General features: G+C 40.9%; 1 protein-coding gene across 1 annotated transcript in view; it reads right to left on the reverse strand.

Annotated features, from left to right (window-relative positions):
- Nucleotides 1–18538, reverse strand: part of plod2 (procollagen-lysine, 2-oxoglutarate 5-dioxygenase 2) — a 79355-nt gene that overhangs the window by 5325 nt on the left and 55492 nt on the right. The window contains exons 12-17 of the mRNA XM_062992289.1: nt 16417–16542; nt 15911–16052; nt 11656–11718; nt 6885–6998; nt 6642–6707; nt 4652–4756 (exon numbers count right to left, since the gene is read on the reverse strand). Of these exons, the coding sequence (XP_062848359.1) occupies nt 4652–4756; nt 6642–6707; nt 6885–6998; nt 11656–11718; nt 15911–16052; nt 16417–16542 (616 nt within the window). The remainder of the gene's footprint in view (nt 1–4651; nt 4757–6641; nt 6708–6884; nt 6999–11655; nt 11719–15910; nt 16053–16416; nt 16543–18538) is intronic.

Raw genomic sequence — 18538 nt, forward strand, 5'->3', positions numbered from 1 at the left:
GGCCAAAAGCTCCTTGTCTCCGACCGGGTAATTACGCTCGGCGGGAGTTAGACGGTGCGAAAAGAAGGCACAAGGGTGGAGCTTCTTTTCCGGGCCCACTCTCTGGGACAATATCGCCCCTACTCCGACATCCGAGGCATCCACTTCAACTATGAAGGGTTCCTCGGGGTCGGGCAACTGCAACACTGGAGCAGTCGTTAAGAGAGTTTTAAGTCTGTCAAGGGCTTGTTGAGCCTGTACCGTCCACTTGAACGTACCTTTCCCCGTCAGGGCGGTCAGAGGGGCGGCGACTGTACTGAAGTTCCGAATGAACCGCCTGAAAAAGTTTGCAAAGCCCAGAAATCTTTGCACTTGGCGTACGGAACTAGGAGTTGGCCAGTCCTCCACTGCTTTTATTTTAGCCGGGTCCATCTGCAGAGCACCCTGAGAAATTATGAACCCCAAAAAGGAGACTGATGGGGCGTGGAACACGGACTTCTCCAGCTTGACGAACAAGTGATGGTCGAGCAAAAGCTGGAGAACCCGACGGACGTGCCTGACATGTTCCTCGATGGATCGGCTAAAAATTAAGATGTCGTCTAGGTAAACGTAGACGTATCTGTCAAGGGCCTCCCGCAAGGCCTCATTGATAAAACGTTGGAAGACCGCGGGGGCATTCATTAACCCAAAGGGCATCACCAGATATTCATAGTGCCCCGTGGGCGTAATGAACGCAGTCTTCCATTCATCCCCTCGCCGGATACGGATCAAGTTATAAGCGCTGCGTAGATCCAGCTTCGTAAAAATGGAAGCCCGCTGAAGAGCTTCAAAAGCTGTGGCCATCAGCGGCAGCGGATAACGATCCTTAACCGTTATTGCGTTCAGACCTCGATAATCGATGCAGGGGCGCAGGGTCCCATCCTTCTTTCCCACAAAGAAGAATCCCGCCCCAGCTGGGGAGGACGAAGGTTGGATGAACCCCTGATCGAGTGCCTCCTTGACATACTCCTCCATGGCGATCCTCTCCGGTCCCGACAGGGAGAAGAGGCGCCCCCTAGGAGGAGAGGTGCCCAGGAGTAGGTTAATGGCACAATCAAAAGGTCTGTGTGGGGGCAAGTCCCGCGCCCGGGACTTACTGAATACCTCCTGTAGGTCATGGTACACGGGGGGCACCCGAGTCAAATCAGGGGTCGTCTCGACGGACGATAATGGGGCCGATGACATGCTCGCTGGCAACAGGCAAGCATCTTGGCACCGCGTTCCCCAAGCGAAGATTGACCCGGTTTGCCAATCGATTTGGGGGTTGTGCTTCTTCAGCCATGAGTGCCCCAATACCACTAGGAGTTGAGGAACCTGGGTCACTAAAAAGGTGACCCGTTCCTCATGACTCCCCAAACGCATCGTGAGAGGACACGTTTGATGCGTGATTGGACTCCCGGCCACCGCCCGGTCATCCACGGCGTGAACAGCAATGGGGACTCGTAATGGCTGGAGCTCAACCCCCAACCCATGTACCAGGTTGTGGTCAATGAAATTTTCCACCGCGCCTGAATCGACACAGACTTTGAGATCGGTGGACCCAGATTCCCAGCGCAACGATGCGCTGAGAAAAAGGCCTTGCCCAGGGATGGTGGAGTGGCTCGCCCTCGACTCCCTGCCACAAGAGCGGCTTACTCATTTAACCGAGGGCGCGCTCTCGAGGTGGGGTCGGATGGACGCTGGGCGGCCCCCCGGGTAGACCCAAGTTGCATGGGTTCCGGGTCCTGATCTCCCGAAGCGGCCCGAGGCGGACCTTGCGGCCGAAATAAGGGTTGGTGGGACCCTCGCTCCCGGGCACGTTGTCGGAGTCGTGTGTCAATTGAGGTCGCCAGGAGATAGAAGGCTTTGAGAGAAGTGGGAAGTTCTCGAGTAGCCAGCTCGTCTTTAATTCTTTCTCCCAGACCGCGGTGGAAAATAGCGACTAATGCCCCCTCATCCCAACCGCACTCAGCCGCCAGAGTGCGAAACTCGATAACGTATTCGGCAACTGAGCGCCCCCCCTGGGATAGTTCGAGCAATCGCGGACCCGCCTCTCTACCTCCGGTGGGGTGAAAAAAGGTGTCCTTCAGGGCTTCCCTAAAGGCAGCCTCAGAAACGCATTCAGGGGCGTTCTGTTCCCATAAGGCGGTAGCCCACTCCAAGGCTTTACCGGTAAGCAGAGATATAATAAATGCTACCTTGGAGCGCTCGGAGGGGAAGCGGGACGGCTGTAGCTCGAACGTGAGGGAGCATTGTAGGAGGAAGCCTCGACATTTCTTCGCCTCCCCTGAAAAACGCTCGGGGGGCGGAATGGAGGTTTCAACCCCTACAGGGGGAGCTGGAGGAGGTAATGGAACGGGAGGGGTTGGGAGGACGCGAACTGGCCGCCAGGTTCGACAACAGCTGGGCGATGTCGGCCACCCGCTGTGTCAGCTCTGACAAAGCCAATTCATGCCTCCCCAGTGCGACCCCCTGGTGACGGAGGACGTCTGTCAGGGGTGGGGTTTCCGCTGGGTCCATTATGGTCGCACCTTTCTGTTATAATGAGCAGAGAGGGAGGACCCAAAATGCGGAGTTAACAGAAAGATCTTTATTAAAGGAAATAATAATAAACAACAAAAGGGCGTAAAGAAGTCAACAAAAAACAATTCGGGAAATCCCGAACGCTGCCGAAGACGTCTTGGCTGAAAAGGAAAAAGAACAGAGAAAACAAAAGCAAACACTAAACACGAGCCTCGAACCGCGGTCGCTGACTCGCCGGTTGCGGACCGAAATACCTCGCCACAGCAGGACTAAAGGCAGAGAAAAACAGACTTCCGGGAAATCCCGAACGGCACTGTCACCAGCTATAAGCTGGGAAGGGGCCGTTTACCAAAATGAGCCGCAACAATAATTTGCGGACCTAGGACGCGAACCCGGATCGCTCTGGTTGAGGCGCGGCTCTTTACCAGGAGAGCAAACGCGCTGTGAAAAGCCGGGGATCCGAAACCGCTGTAAAGCACGGCAGTGCGCGAGCAGCGGCGCTAGCATTAGCCAGCAGCTAACCGGCTGCTGACGAAAAATGCAGCGCAAATAAACTGCAGCGCGAGGGCTGCACGAAAATCGCACCAGCGAATATTTACAAAATCTAAACCTAATTACCTCGGGCCTCCTGACCCTACGCCTCCAACCACCTAATGGCACCTGGAGGTACCAACCAGTCCCTACTAAAGAAAAGGCTGAAGCGATGCAGCCGAATGCCGGTAGCCAAAACAAAAGGTGCGACGCCGGCAAGCTGACAACGCCCACTTAAATAGTGAGCGCGCAGGTGCCGATCGTACGCACTAATCAGCGGGCTTCCTATTTGAAGCCACGCTGTTCTTTGTTCTGTAATGTCTGCGACGCTGAGAACAGGTGGTAAGTTCATCAGACGCCGCAGACCCCCTAACATGCTGTCGTACATATAGTTATACTATATGTACCGCTTTATCCTGATCAAGGTTTACGGCAGGCCCAGTTCCACCAGGAAACACTGAATGCAAGGCAGGAACACCCTGTGCAAGGCACCAATACAATCCACCATACCCCAGCACAACTCCCTAGATATAGTCAATCATGTCTGTTTAGACATCTGGCCAGCCGAGAGATTCAAACCCAGGTCTTGCAGTGGTGGGCTAGTCTAACAGACCGCTGCACCACCCAACTGCCTATATGTTTATGTTTATTAGGATTTTAACGTCATGTTTTACACTTTGGTTATATTCATGACAGGAATGGTAGTTACTCATTACACACAAGGTTCATCAGTTCACACAATGTTATATCAAACACAGTCCTGAACAATTTGATATCTCCAATTTACCTCACTTGTATGTGTTTGAACTGTGGGAGAAAACCAGAGCACCTGGAGTAAACCCAAGCAGACACAGGGAGAACATGCAAACTCCATACAGAAAGGACCCGGACTGCCCCACCTGGGGATCGAACCCAGGACCTTCTTGCTGTGAAGCCCCACCAAACCCCCTTCCCCAACTGCCTATAACACTAATAATAAATCATATTATTTATACAAACAGGTTAAAAACACCATATTGGTACAAGTACAAGGAACTCATATACACTCATTGCTAGCAAATAAATGATACAATGAGCTTTTAACTTTATGGTAAAAGTTTGGGGATTGATCTTTCCTGTTACAAACCCCTAACAACACTTTTGGAAAAAATGAGAACGTGTACCGTTAGCAAGGCCATCCAACATTAGTGCCACATACAGTATATCCTTTAGAAAATAAAATATTAATAATCTTACATTTTAGTATTTCTGTATTATATGTGTATTTTAGTACATACATACATTTTGTGTCCATCATGTTAGTAGTAATATGAGCATAAAATTAAGATACAATGTCATGATATGCAAAGTTAGTGCTAGTGCCCTCCTCCCAGCATGTTCAGCATCAAATAAATAAATAAATAAATAGTGACTTTATATGTTTAAAAGAGAGCAGCTGCCATGTTAAAAGACAAATCCAAAAAGATTGGGGGATAAATGTAAGATTCAGTGACTCAAACCTCAATCAGCATGCAGCCACCATATGGGGTTTTACTCCTGACTGCCTCCACCCACACACCTTCAACTTATCAGCAATTATGACTCTGTATTATTAACTTACATCATGTTTTCCACCCGACCAAGTACCAAAGTTCTCCATCTCCTCTACCAGCTCATCACAGGCTTGCTCAGACAGGACAGGAAACCAGAAGACATCTGGACAGGGCTTTACACACACACACACACACACACACAATCATCACACAGTCCATTCAATATATGTTATAGAAATATAAATTATATTTGATATTCCAATTCATTTTAATGCTATTCCAATTTCATGTTTTACAATTGCTTTATCCTGGTCAGGTTCGTGGTAGGTCTGGATGCCCCAGAATCACTGGGCACAATGCAGTAACACACACAGGACAGGACACCAATATATCGGTCATTCTCTGTCATCAGACATAGCCAGTCGTGTCTGTATGTTGACACCCAAATGGCTGATAATACTCCAATCCTGAATCTCAGTGCTAATAAGCTAGCACAATTTACTGCTGAACCACAGGTGGCATGTTTATACTTATGTTAAGTAACAATATAAAAAGTGTAATATACAGTCTGACGAAGTAAACCAGACTATACAATCACATACATTCACAACTCAAATGTTTTTTGTCCTGTAATTTAAAAAGGCATATCATGTTACTGCACATCGGCCACTTGAGGTCTTTTTTTTTTGCATGTTTTCCAATTTTCCTTCCAATCTAGTCGTATCCAATTACCTGAATTTATTACGCTTCCTCTCTACTGATGCTGATCCCCATTGCTGATTGAGGAGAGCGACACGTCCCCTCCGACACATGTGCAGTAGCCGACTGCATCTTTTCACCTGCACCAGGCGAGTTCATATGCCGATCAGCTTTGTGCACGGAGAGCCACACCCTAATCAGCATTATTCCTCGACTCTGTGCAGAGGCCATTGACCAGCCAGCAGAGGTCGTAATTCGCTCAGTTATGAGGAGTCCCTATTTGGCTCATCCTACCCTATAAACAACAGCCGATCGTTGTTCATGCAGTTGCCCAGCGCAGCCGGATGGCAGAGCTGAGATTCGATATGATGTATTCGAAATCCCAGCTCTGGTGTGCTAGTGTGTTTTACCGCTGCCCCACCTAAGCGGCTAAACTTATGTTAAGTTTGACACTTTTTGTAATATAAAGTCTAGACTTGAAGCACCAGACAACGTGAACCAGACTATACAACCACATACATTTACAACTCAAAAATGATAATTTTGTCTTGTAATTTAAAGGGGCATATTATGTCACTGCACATTGGTTACTTGAGGTCTTTTTTTTTCTAATGAACTATGTTTTAAAATCTTACCAAAATAAAAGTATCGCATGCTGTCAAAATTTATATACAGTATGTGGGTTACTCGTGTGGCACAGTTGTAAATTGCAATAGACCTCTGCAGATGTTGCAGAACAGCCTAGCCATTGGTACACTTGTCAATGCGCTCTCAGTGCCGGTCCCAAGCCCGGTTAAAAATAAGAGGGTTGTTGTCAGAAAGGACAAAACTATACTAAATCAAGTATTTGAACCAAAATAATCTGCTGTGCAACAACATAATTTAAAATATTTCCCAACTGAAACTGTGTGATTATAATTTTATTCAATTATTTTACTAAATACCGTTTTAACTGCAGATATGGTCAAACATTTACAACACCTGAAATACTGAAATATTTGAATGCAAAAATGCCTATTTTTTATTTTAATGTGTTAAAAAGGATATTAACAACAACTTAATATGAAGTTAAACTAATGGTTGTTGATGACTTAATATTATTTAACACACTAGGACACATCTTGAAAAAAATCCTATTTTATTGTCAGTTGTACCATGGTCTAAAATGTTTAAATCATAAAATCCTGCAAACCCCATTATTTGGAATTTTATATGACTAAATAAACCTTTAAATAGGTATTTGCATATATCTCCAAATATTATACCACTTAACATTTCTGCACTTAAAATGCAAAAAAGCCAAAATAATTCAAGTCTATCATATGGTCATATCTTAGCATCTTCAAGTCATGTCTCTACCTGTTCCAGATTGTTCTCTGTGAAGATCCGGGTGTAGTTGCGGTGGATATACTTCTCTCTCCAGTCCTGAGTGGAAAGAAGGACTAACGTTATATGTTTTCTCTACATAACTCTATTTCAACTAAAAGCAGGTAATCAATCACCAACATAAGAACAGCTGAACATAACTGAACATCTTGTTAGCTTTCCCAGCACTTTTTCATATAAACAATTTAGGATTAAGAGAAACATCTGGTTACTTACCACTGGGTTCTCAAATATTTGCCAAAGGTCATTGTTCAAGTGGGATGTGTTGTAGTTGGCTGTAGATATAAGCCTCCCAAACTCATGGCGGTTTGTAATGTACATAAAAACTCCCTGCAGCACAGAGACATAGTGTTAGACTTATACATGAATAAAAAATAATGAATGATAATAGACTACATGAACAAAAGTGTGTGAACAATCATTTATTAATATATTTATTTAATAAATAAAATAAATTACATGCTTTCAGCTTTACTGAGTAGTTTAGGGAAGGCTCTTTAAAGTTTCAGTATGACCCTGCCATTGTGCAGTTCAGTTTGAAGAAACTCTAGTGGCCTGCACAATTACACTTACCGTTACCCCACTACACACCTTTGGAATGCATTGGAATGCTGACTGTAAGCCAGACCTTCTAATTCAACAAAGGGGCCTGACATAACATGTATTTTTTTAGGCACAAATATTAACTCACCTACTCCAAAATCATCTGGAATACCTTCCAAAAAAAGTGGGGGCAGTTATAAAAAAGGGGGTGAGGGGTGACTCCTTATCAATACCCAAAGTTTTGGAATAAAATGTCCAGCAAGCTTATGATCATTTTTCCACATACCTTTGGGAATATAATATGGGTTTATACACCGATCAGCCATAACATTAAAACCACCTCCTTGTTTCTACACTTACTGTCCATTTTATCAGCTCCACTGACCATATAGAAGCACTTTGTAGTTCCACAATTACTGACTGTAATCCATCTATTTCTCTAAATACTTTCTTTTTTCAATTACTGCCTTTTTTCACCCTGTTCTTCAATGGTCAGGACCCCCACAGGACCACCACAGAGCAGGTACTATTTAGGTGGTGGATCATTCTCAGCCCTGCAGTTACAGTGACATGGTGGTGGTGTGTTAGTGTGTGTTGTGCTGGTATGAGTGGAGTTTTTAAACACCTCACTGTCACTGCTGGACTGAGAATAGTCCACCAACCAAAAATATCCAGTCAACAGCGCCCTGTGGGCAGCGTCCTGTGACCGCTGATGAAGGTCTAGAAGATGACCAACTCAAACAGCAGCAATAGATGAGCAATCGTCTCTGACTTTACGTCTACAAGGTGGACCATTTAGGTTGGCGTGTCTAATAGAGTGGACAGTGAGTGGACACGGTATTTAAAAACTCCAGCAGCGCTGCTGTGTCTGATCCACTCATATCAGCACAACACACACTAACACACCACCACCATGTCACTGTAACTGCAGGGCTGAGAATGATCCACCTCCTAAATAATACCTGCTCTGTGGTGGTCCTGTGGGGGGTCCTGACCATTGAAGAACAGGGTGAAAGCGGGCTAAAAATTTATGCAGAGAAACAGATGGACTACAGTCAGTAATTGTAGAACCACAAAGTGCTCCTATATGGACAGTGAGTGTAGAAACAAGGAGGTGGTTTTAATGTTATGGCTGATCAGTGTATTATAAAGCACAAAGGAAATAAAACAACACTGAGGCATTATGAACACCTTTAAGTAAAAACTGTCTCATTCATCTGCATTTATTTTTGTAGGATACAAGGGAGAGAGGGGGCAAGAACAAGGTCAGGTGCTGATATGGGATAGGGAAAGAGCAACTACAGGAGCTGTCATTCCCTTCCACTAGGAAGCAAAGAGTGAGGGGATCTACCAAGGGGATCTGATAAGGGGAATTAGTAAGGGGGATAGTGAGAGTCTACCGTATGAATGCATGAGCTCCCAGGAGTCATGCTTCACCTGCTCCAAAGAGGGTTTTCAAAATGAGTCTTAAGTTTGTATCTGTTTAGTACATATTAATGTTAGCATTGTGGTTTTTTGGGCAGGTGACAAAGCCCAGGCCAAGGTAAGTCTAGGCTTAACTCAGTTTAGGGAATTTTATGTTAAAGAGGTGCTCTGGAATTTTTCCCTTAAAATATATGAATGCTGCAAGGTGATGATAGTGGTTTTCACTGGACAAAGCAGTACAACATGATGCAGTTTCTAATGTAATCCATCTAATTCCAGAATTAGCTGTACCTTGAGCAAGTACCTGTGGCCTTACATAAGAGTTTAAGTGGGATGTCCAAAGAGGAATGTCTAACAAGCTCAAGATTTTTCAAGCTCATGATTTTTAGCCATATAGTGTATAATGTATCTATGTAATTAATACATACTATTACTCACTCACTCACTCACTCACTTTCTTAACTGCTTATCCAATCAGGGTTGCAGGGGGGTGCTGGAGCCTATCCCAGCTTTTCAATGGGCGCAAAGCACACAGTAATACCCTGGACGGGGTGCCAGTCCATCGCAGGGCAGACACACATACACACACCCATTCACCTATAGGGCAATTTAGTATCTCCAATTAACCTGACTGCACGTTTTTTAACTGTGGGAGGAAACCGGAGCTCCCGGAGGAAACCCACACAGACACGGGGAGAACATGCAAACAACACGGGGTCTATTTCTTTCCAAATAAGATCTGTAATACTGATTTGTCTGACCAAAATACTTGCTTCTACTGTGTGATGGTCCATCTCAGGTCCCTCCAAGCCCAGATAACTTAACGTCGCTTCTGGACATGGTTAACATAAAACTGCCTTTTTACACAGTAAAGTTTTAAGTGCCGTGCCATCGTAGGGATCAAAGAATACGAGTGTTTAGCTTAGGCTTGCGCCCTTGCCTTTTATGCACTGAATTTCCTTCCGATTCCTTGATTTATTTAATGACATTATGCCTTAATAGAGGGTGAAATATGCAATTCCCTTTCAATTGTTCTTTAAATAGCATTATTTTGGAAAAATGTATGCATTTTTGACAGACTAAAAGTTCTCTGCTCATCTTTGCTCTTTATTCTATTTATTTATTTTGCATTGTCCATACTTTTTCTGATCAATGGTTGTAGAAAGCTGGTGTACGTTTGCATCGCTGTCTACCTAGAACAAACACAAAGTCTAAACAAATGTATCACAGGTACTCAGTCTCAGTACAGTTCATCTTGTTGTATGGCTCTGTCCAGTGGAAAAGAACCATTACTCATACAGGTTTGGGGAGAACTGATAGCAGCAGATATTGTATGATACAAAACAGGTGCTTTCACTCCAGCTTGTTTAACAAAACACATGTAACTCTTCATCCTTCAGCTATTAGCATCACCTTCACAAAGGATTTGACAGATTTTGAATTCTTCTCTTCAGCACAGAGAAGAACACATGCATTCCAGAGCATAGAAGTCAAAAGTTGAACTTTTAAGAGACATGATTGTTATGGATTGAGATTTTAATTAATTTTAATGAAACTACTCTCTGTGACTAACTGATGAATGGTAATGCCAGACAAATTTAAATATTTAGATTTTCTTTTCAACATTGGAAAAAAAACATTGTACATGTAATTTGTATCTATGGACAGTTGTTTGTACAAATGATTATGGAATTTGGAGTTGCTTAAGTGACTTTACAGCTGTTAGAAAGCAAATCATGAAGTGAGTAAAGCTTTCCAGATGTTTACATCATAATTCGTAAGGATCAGTCTAACAGATACAGCTGATGTAGCCCTGGCTTATGGGCAAAGTGATGACCATCTGTAGTTAATCATAATCACTAATAAGAAAATAAGAGGCCGTGCGAAAATGTCAAATGAAAAAAAAAATATATATATATATTTTTTTTTTCCTATTGGTGTGTTCAAAAACCTAGTTAGCTCTCTCCATAGACAGCATTTTACGTTGAGCAACTGAGGGTTAAGGGCCTTGCTCAGGGGTCCAACAGTGGCAACTTGGTAGTGGTGGGACTTGAACCAGCAACCTTCTGATTACTAGTCCAGTACCTTAACCACTGAGTTATCACTGCCCCCACTGTTATCCTACGCGCGTGTAATATGCCTTAATATGCTAACTAGTAAGGTATCTTAACATTTCAACAGTATTTTCACTCAAGAATGAGTGAGCATCCGATGCTGCCTCAGCGGTGAAGGCAATCCCAGCATTCAGTGCGGCACAACTTTTCTCGCAGAAAAATATCATTGATTTTTAATTTGTAAAAATGTGTACAAGTGTATTTATTTGTAAATTTAACCATTTTTGGTATATGGAGGGAGATGTTAGTTGACATGCTAGCTCGTTGTGCAACCCCATCCCATTGGTTTGAAAGGCATGAGGCTAACTGTTAAGATGTCTAACATGAGGAAAACTGATGGAATCGCTGTCTAAGTAGCGCGTTCGAATAACCAGATTTATAAATCAATGACTTATTAGAATTCTCTTTACTTATGTAGGCAGCAAGACAGCAAGGCGGCTCACTAGGTTTTTGAACACACCTAGTATATTTCTTTAACACAAACCCTTTAATAATGTATGGTTCTTTAATATACTGTAGATTTAAAAATTGCTTTGTTTTACTTTTAGCAAAAAAAAGTGCTCCATTCATTTAGTCACAGAGAAAGAACAATTACAACTTCTAAAGTTTTCATGACATACAGTACATGTCTCTTACAAGGTATGAAAACATTTGACTTTAACTGTATTTCTGAAAAGCATCTACAGCTAGCATGCAACTACAATAACAATTTGCAAATAAATAAAAGGCAATTTATTGAGCATTGAAGTCTTATAGTTAAATCACACATGTTTATCATGTGCGTAATATAAACAATGTGCAAATAGGCAACTTGTAAACCGTTTGGAGAAGTGATGCTCAACAGCGAAGGCATGTCTATATTAATTTAAAACTGTATATAATGTAATCAAAAAATGTGGTAAAACCTTTGGAGGCCTGAGCATATGGAATGATTCCGGTGAAGGAGAGTCTTTTTCTCTGTGTATTGTCTAAAACGAAGGAAAAGCACCACGTAAATTTGGTAAAGAAAGTGAGAATGAAAGTGTAGGATGTAGATGCTACAGAATGGAAAAATCAATCTTTCAGCAGGATAGCACAAGACTGGTGTTAAACTCGGTTTCCTAAACATGCTGAGGGAAAAAAATGCAAAGATTTACACCCTGCCAAACCTTGAGTGATGGGCTTCACAGTCATGCTTAATATGTAAATGCCAAAAGTTGGAGAGCGGTTCCAAAGCCAGTTGAATTTGAACTTGATCCACATTTTTGTTTAGCTCCAAACACACTTGAGCCAAATCATTAAACTTTTATGCATTTCATACATTATAACAGATTTTTACAAGAGTATTTATGTGCTTTTTATAAAATCTCAATCCCATCTAAAATTGTGGTTATTTAATATTTATGCTCCTACGTTTATTAATTACATTATTTGTGCAGTTTTGTCAAATCATTTAGCCCTCAATGTTCAAACAAATAGATTTTTTTGGAATTTGCCAAGCTCTTATTATTATTATTATTAATAATAAAATAAAATAGAATGCATTTATTTGTCATATATACATATACAGGTGTACGCTACAACAAAATTCTTTCTTCGCTTGTTTGGAAGCTGGGGTCAGAGCACAGGGTCAGCAATCGTACAGCGCCCCTGGAGCAGAGAGGGTTAAGGGCCTTACTCAAGGGCCCAACAGTGGCTGCATGGCAGAGCTGGGATTCGAACTCTCAACCTTTCAGTTGATAGCCCAAAGCCCTACCTACTAGGCTACCACTGTCCCTATTATTACTACTACTGCTATTTTTATTAATAATATTATTATTATTATTATTTTATTTATCCTGTACCATTTTAAATTGTTCTGTTCTCTTGCTGCCCTGTCCAGGGTATTTCTGCTTTTGGTGCCAGTGTTTCCCAGTGAAACTGCACCTCTTAAGACCCTGACCAGGATAAAGCAGTTGATGAAATGAAAAATGTTTGGATCTTTTATCAAAACAATGATCCAAAACAAAAAAATCATTTGATATGAACTAACAACATTTGGCCAAGGTCTTTCCTGTTCCCTGAACTAAACCCAGTTGAAATGTTGTGTGTTGAGTCCAGCCTGATCTGAGTCTAGCTTGACCAGTACCCAAAACTTTTTTTAAAACCATTGAACCAGACCAATCTTCAAAACTAACTTCTTCTCATTTAATTTTCATGTTTTATCTGAGCCCACTTTAGGTCAGGGTCCCCACTAACCTACATTCTCTAGAATCAATGGGCGCAATGCAGTAACACATCCAGGACAAGACATACAATCTATTATGGCCCTTTTCTATCAGACTAATTAACACAAAGCCAACATATTTTTTTTTTACACAAAATCAATTTTCAGATATTAAAACCTGATTGAGACTACTGGTGACAAATGCGAGCTAGTTCACAAAGTTCATAATATGCTAGCTCATAAAAGTCATACGCATAAGATTGGCCATACTGTTTTAACAGGACTGCTATTATTTAATAAATTACAAGATGATAAAAAAATCTGACTTTTGTCTAAATATTTAAATAGGCCACTAGCTAACTTGGTTAACTAGTTATTAACAAGAGCCTTTTAAAAATGTCATATTACATGCTAAGCAGTAACGTACAAGTTTATAAAAAATAGCATTGTTGTGTATTAATTTGTCATACTGTGTACTACAGAAGTAACTGTATTTTGACTTATCTGGCTAAGTTATATTATATAAAATAATCGGTATTTGTTGTAGTAGCCAAACATGTCAACATCTAAATTAAAACATCTAAAAAACTGAATTTAAAACCATTGTGTTAAGATAAAGGTACAGGCAAAAGTTAGGCTGGGGAATTGGGCACAGCCATTAGATCACAGGAAAGAGAAAGAGAGGGTGATGGAGAACTAACAGAAAACAATGGTAACCTGAACACACAACAAAAGCTAACAATCACAAAACAGTCATGCCTTAGACACAAACAGCACATTGATACACAGCATACTTAACATTTATGGCTTAAAAGTGCAGCAGATTCGAAGGCATTAAGAGACAATATTTGTGTAGTATCAGTAAACATTAAGAGCTCAACAAGAATTATAAAAAATATGCACTTAAAGTATAATTGCAATCAGTTTTCAAATAATAATTTGTTTGTCAAGTTCTAAAAAAACTGTATAAAAAACTACATTCACACTGCAGTTAAATGTATTAATTTTACTAATAATTAATATACATATCGGATCTTAATGAACCAAAGGTTTTATTCTTTACTGCATTAAACTGTGTGATTTGTTGAGAACCAAATGACGTCACAACGGTTATTCAAAACCAAAATCATCAACCCACCGAGGGCTGGATTCAACATCACACCTAAAATCAAAGTAAATAATTTACTGGCTAGTCCAGTAGCACGACAGTTCATAATATGACTCAGTAGTGTGTATGGCCTCTATGTGTCTGTATGAACAGCGAATAGTGTCCTGGGGAATCTCCTCTCAGACCTGGATCACAGCATTAGTGAGATCCTGGACAGTCTATGTAGAATGCACTGATACATAATGTCCCAGAGGTTCTTAATTGGATTCGGGTCTGAGGAACATAAGGACCAGTCAATGGCATCAATGCCTTTGTCATCCAAGAACTGTTTACACACTCTGGAGGAACTTAGGGCCCACTGCACCAGTGTAAGGTCTGACAATGACTCAGTGGATTTCATCCCGGGACCTAACAGCAGTCAGGGTGCCACTGGCATGGAGGTTTGTGCTCCCCTTCAAGAATATGCCTCCCCAGACCATCACTAAGCCACCGCCAAACCAGTCATGTAGGATGATGTTGCAGGGAGCATCCCAAAACTCTTGGCTTAAACTGCTCTCACCAGTGAAGAGAATGGGCCAGTTCTAGTGTTCTCTGGCAAATTCCAATCAAGCTTATTTAATTCTTGTTTATGTATTTGGAGGTTTTTAAATAACGTTAGCTATATAGTTAAATTGCCTTTTAGCTATACAATTTGAAAGAATAAACGCATTATTTTACACAGCCTTATTATAATCATAATTATCATTATTATAAATAATAATAATGGTGATAATAATGTATTTATTTATTAATTGCTTTATTTTTTAATGTTGGCCCTATTAATTTAGCATTTTATAATTTATTATTAAACAATTAGTTTCTACATTTTTTATTTAAAGGACGACACATTTTGTTAAAGAATATCTGTACACTAATGGATGCTGACTAAGGATGTAGCGATACACTCTACCGAAGATGCGATACGATACTGGGTTCACGATACGATTTTTTTTTTTAAACAAAATGAAATTGAAGACAAATTATGACAAAGTTTCCTTTTATTATTTCTCTTAAAAAATTATTTATCTTATTAATGAATGCCCTTTTATTTCTGAGATAGGTACAAACTATGCCAAATAATTTTTATTGTGTAAAAAACCTGAAATGAAATTTTAAAACAAATCCCACATTATATAAATAAATGAATAATACAATAAAGAAAGTATCCTCACATAAATAAATTTTGCTGGAAAATCCCCTACCTGGCAACTTTGTGAAGTGCCGTCAACCAGGCACCAGTGCCCTCTGCTGTTTAAAGTGAATATCAATTCATCTTAAATGAATAATCGATTCGAATCATGGCACATGTGCACTGATTTTTAACTGTCTTGTGGTGCATCGTTACATCCATAATGCTGACATATCACCTTAAATGATTCCTCAGTGGAATCCTTCACACGCAACAGTACATGAATAAGGCCACGTCAAACAACTGCTTGAAATCAGCATTTTTTTTTCAGGTAACCCTGGAAATATTAATTTTATACACATGAACAGTTCAATACTAATTCTAATGTTAGAGTATATGGTAGGTCTTTATCAGCCAAGCAGATTAGGCTTTACATTTGGAGGTATATTCCTCTAGACAATGAGTATAATAGTAAGTTACTCATAGCAAAGACAAGGCTAGGCTGCTGGTCATAAAATTTACAATAAATCTGGATAAAATGGATCTGACATTTGAGACGAATACTTATTCCTGCAGTGTGAATGTAGTCAGTAAATCATACAATTGGACATCATTTTATTAAATAGTTAATTAGATTTCAGAGCAAAATTTAGTCTTTATGATTTGTTAAAGTAAACTGTAAAGTAACTGTAATCTCACCAGCTCCCGGGAGTTTCTACACAGCGCCATGTCAGGGTCCAGCCTCTCAAGGACAAAAACGTTCCTCTCCTTCAGCTCGTTTCTCAAAACCTCACCCTTTACAAGGTAAACATGTGCCATGTAGGGAATGTTCCACACCCCGCTGGTAAAAAGAAAAAGCAATATTAATAACACTATAAATCACATTTTTCGATTGCAGAATATATTTATATTTTGAGCTGTGTGTTAAATGGATAAAGTCCATCATTCTGTGCTAGTAGCAAAAACATATGTGATTCATTTCTTTCATTCCATTTGTGGTCAGATTGCATCATATAAGCAGCAATTATCGTCTTCCCAACATTTTCCTATAACATTTTACGCCAAATCCACTCAGGGATAGTGATTTGAGTTCAGTCGGGCAGGAAATGCAGTATTTCATGGTTTTGATCAGAGTGTGTGTAACCACAGCACCCTGGTATACATACATACTGAAAAATAGGGTATATTTAGTTTCTACTACTTACACACACTTTCCCTGTACAATGTCGATGTAGTCCTCAGATCGTGCATAATACCCATCCAAGCTTAGAGCGCCCCAGAAGTTGGACCACAGTTTGCCATGACGGGTGACCAGAGGGCCAATTATTTTTCTGAAGAAAACAAAAACATTAAAATTTATAGTGATTTGAAACCATTACAAAAACCTCACTTGAACTAACAATTGTCATTAGTGTGGGTTTAGAGACTGGAGATATAAGAAGTCCATCATTGTGACAAAGTGACAGTTGCTTTAAATTCACTTTAAAGTGTGATTGATGTGAAGAATGTATGACTCCGACAAATGCTACTACAGCAAAATAAATTAAAACATCGAGAGGGATGAAGATAAACAATGCAGCATAAAGACAACATGGTTATTTGCAGAGCCCATTGTCTTTCCTAATTTTAATATAAATGTAATACACATAGATCAGGCATAATATTATGACCACCTTCCTAATATTGTGTTGGCCCCCCTTTTGCTGCCAAAACAGCCCTGCAACTGTGATGCACTGTGAATTCTGACACGGTTCTATCAGAACCAGCATTAACTTCTTCAGCAATTTGAGCTACAGTAGCTCGTCTGTGGGATTGGACCACACAGGCCAGCCTTTGCTCCCCACATGCATCAATGAGCCTTGGCCGCCCATGACCCTGTCGCCGGTTTATCACTGTTCTTTCCTTGGATCACTTTTGATAGATACTGACCACTGCAAACCGGGAACACCCCACAAGATCTGCAGCTTTGGAGATGCTCTGACCCAGTCGTCTAGCCATCATAATTTGGCCCTTGTCAAACTGGCTCAAATCCTTACGCTTGTCCATTTTTCCTGCTTCTAACACATCAACTTTGAGGATAAAATGTTCACTTGCTGCCTAATATATCCCACCCACTAACAGGTGCCGTGATAAAGAGATAATCAGTGTTATTCACTTCACCTGTCAGTGGTCATAATGGTATGCCTGGTCGGTGTATGCAAGAAGCCCTAAACACAACTTCATCAACCCCCTGTGAAACTTGTTATCCATCATCCTGAACTTATAACCACTCTTTTAGTGGTTCTAGAAAGTCTTGTATGTGGAGATGAGAATGCTAATATGTTTGCGTTTATATGGAGGGTGCAACTTCATATACTGATGGTTTTAGAATTAGATGTCCAACAGGTTTGCGGTCAGGTTTCCATAAACTTTTAGCTTTAGTATTTGTAAACATAAACATTTGGTGCTAAAGCCATTGCTACCAGGAGTGTAAAAGAGCAGCTGGTAAAAATGTGGTATAACAGTCTCCCTTTAAAAAAATTTGACACTTACTTATCAGGGGCTGTTGGTATTCTCTTACAACTGTGCCCTGTGGCCTGAGATGCAAAAACATCTCAATTATACCTAACCTACAATGGGGGTGGTGGGCTCAGCTAGTGGGTTGGAGATGGGAATGCTAACATTTCTCAGTTACATTCAGTCACAACAAACATGCCAGTGAACGCAAAACATTTCATTTTATTTTTATCAACTGCTTAATCCTGGTCAGGTTCATGTTCCACAGGGAAACACTGGGTGCAAGAAAAGAATACCCCAGATCAGGCATCAATCCATTGCAGGGCTTCAGCCCCTCGACATAGCCAGTAATGTCTGTGTAGACGCCCGGCCAGCTAAAAGCTCAATAGATAGGTGGTGGGCTAACAGAATACACCAAAGTGCCACCTCACATATAAAGCAAAACGTCATTAGAAAAACAATACAAATACATTATGTTGACAAGAAAGGGCAGCATTTCCAAGATTATTGTCATTTATAAAATTTTTCCTTGTAATTTTCTCAGAACTTTTTTTAAATGTAAGTACATGCTAAATATTGATACAAAGTTTGAGAAGCAGTCTTGTAAATGAGTTACTTTTAATGAAATGAAATTAAAGGTAAAAAAATGTAAAGGTATATAACCCAGACACTGTAGCCTCATACAGTTTCAGAAAGGCATGGGAAAACAGAAAGCATGCTTATTTTCAAAATGCAAGGGTTGTATCTTGGCTAGCAACAACATTCCTATGGTTTACCAGTCGAGGGACACCGCTCCTTCTGTAAAGGCATCCAAAATTTACATTTACAGCA

Source organism: Trichomycterus rosablanca, chromosome 3, assembly GCF_030014385.1.
Source record: "Trichomycterus rosablanca isolate fTriRos1 chromosome 3, fTriRos1.hap1, whole genome shotgun sequence".
In the NCBI taxonomy this organism is placed as follows: domain Eukaryota; kingdom Metazoa; phylum Chordata; class Actinopteri; order Siluriformes; family Trichomycteridae; genus Trichomycterus; species Trichomycterus rosablanca.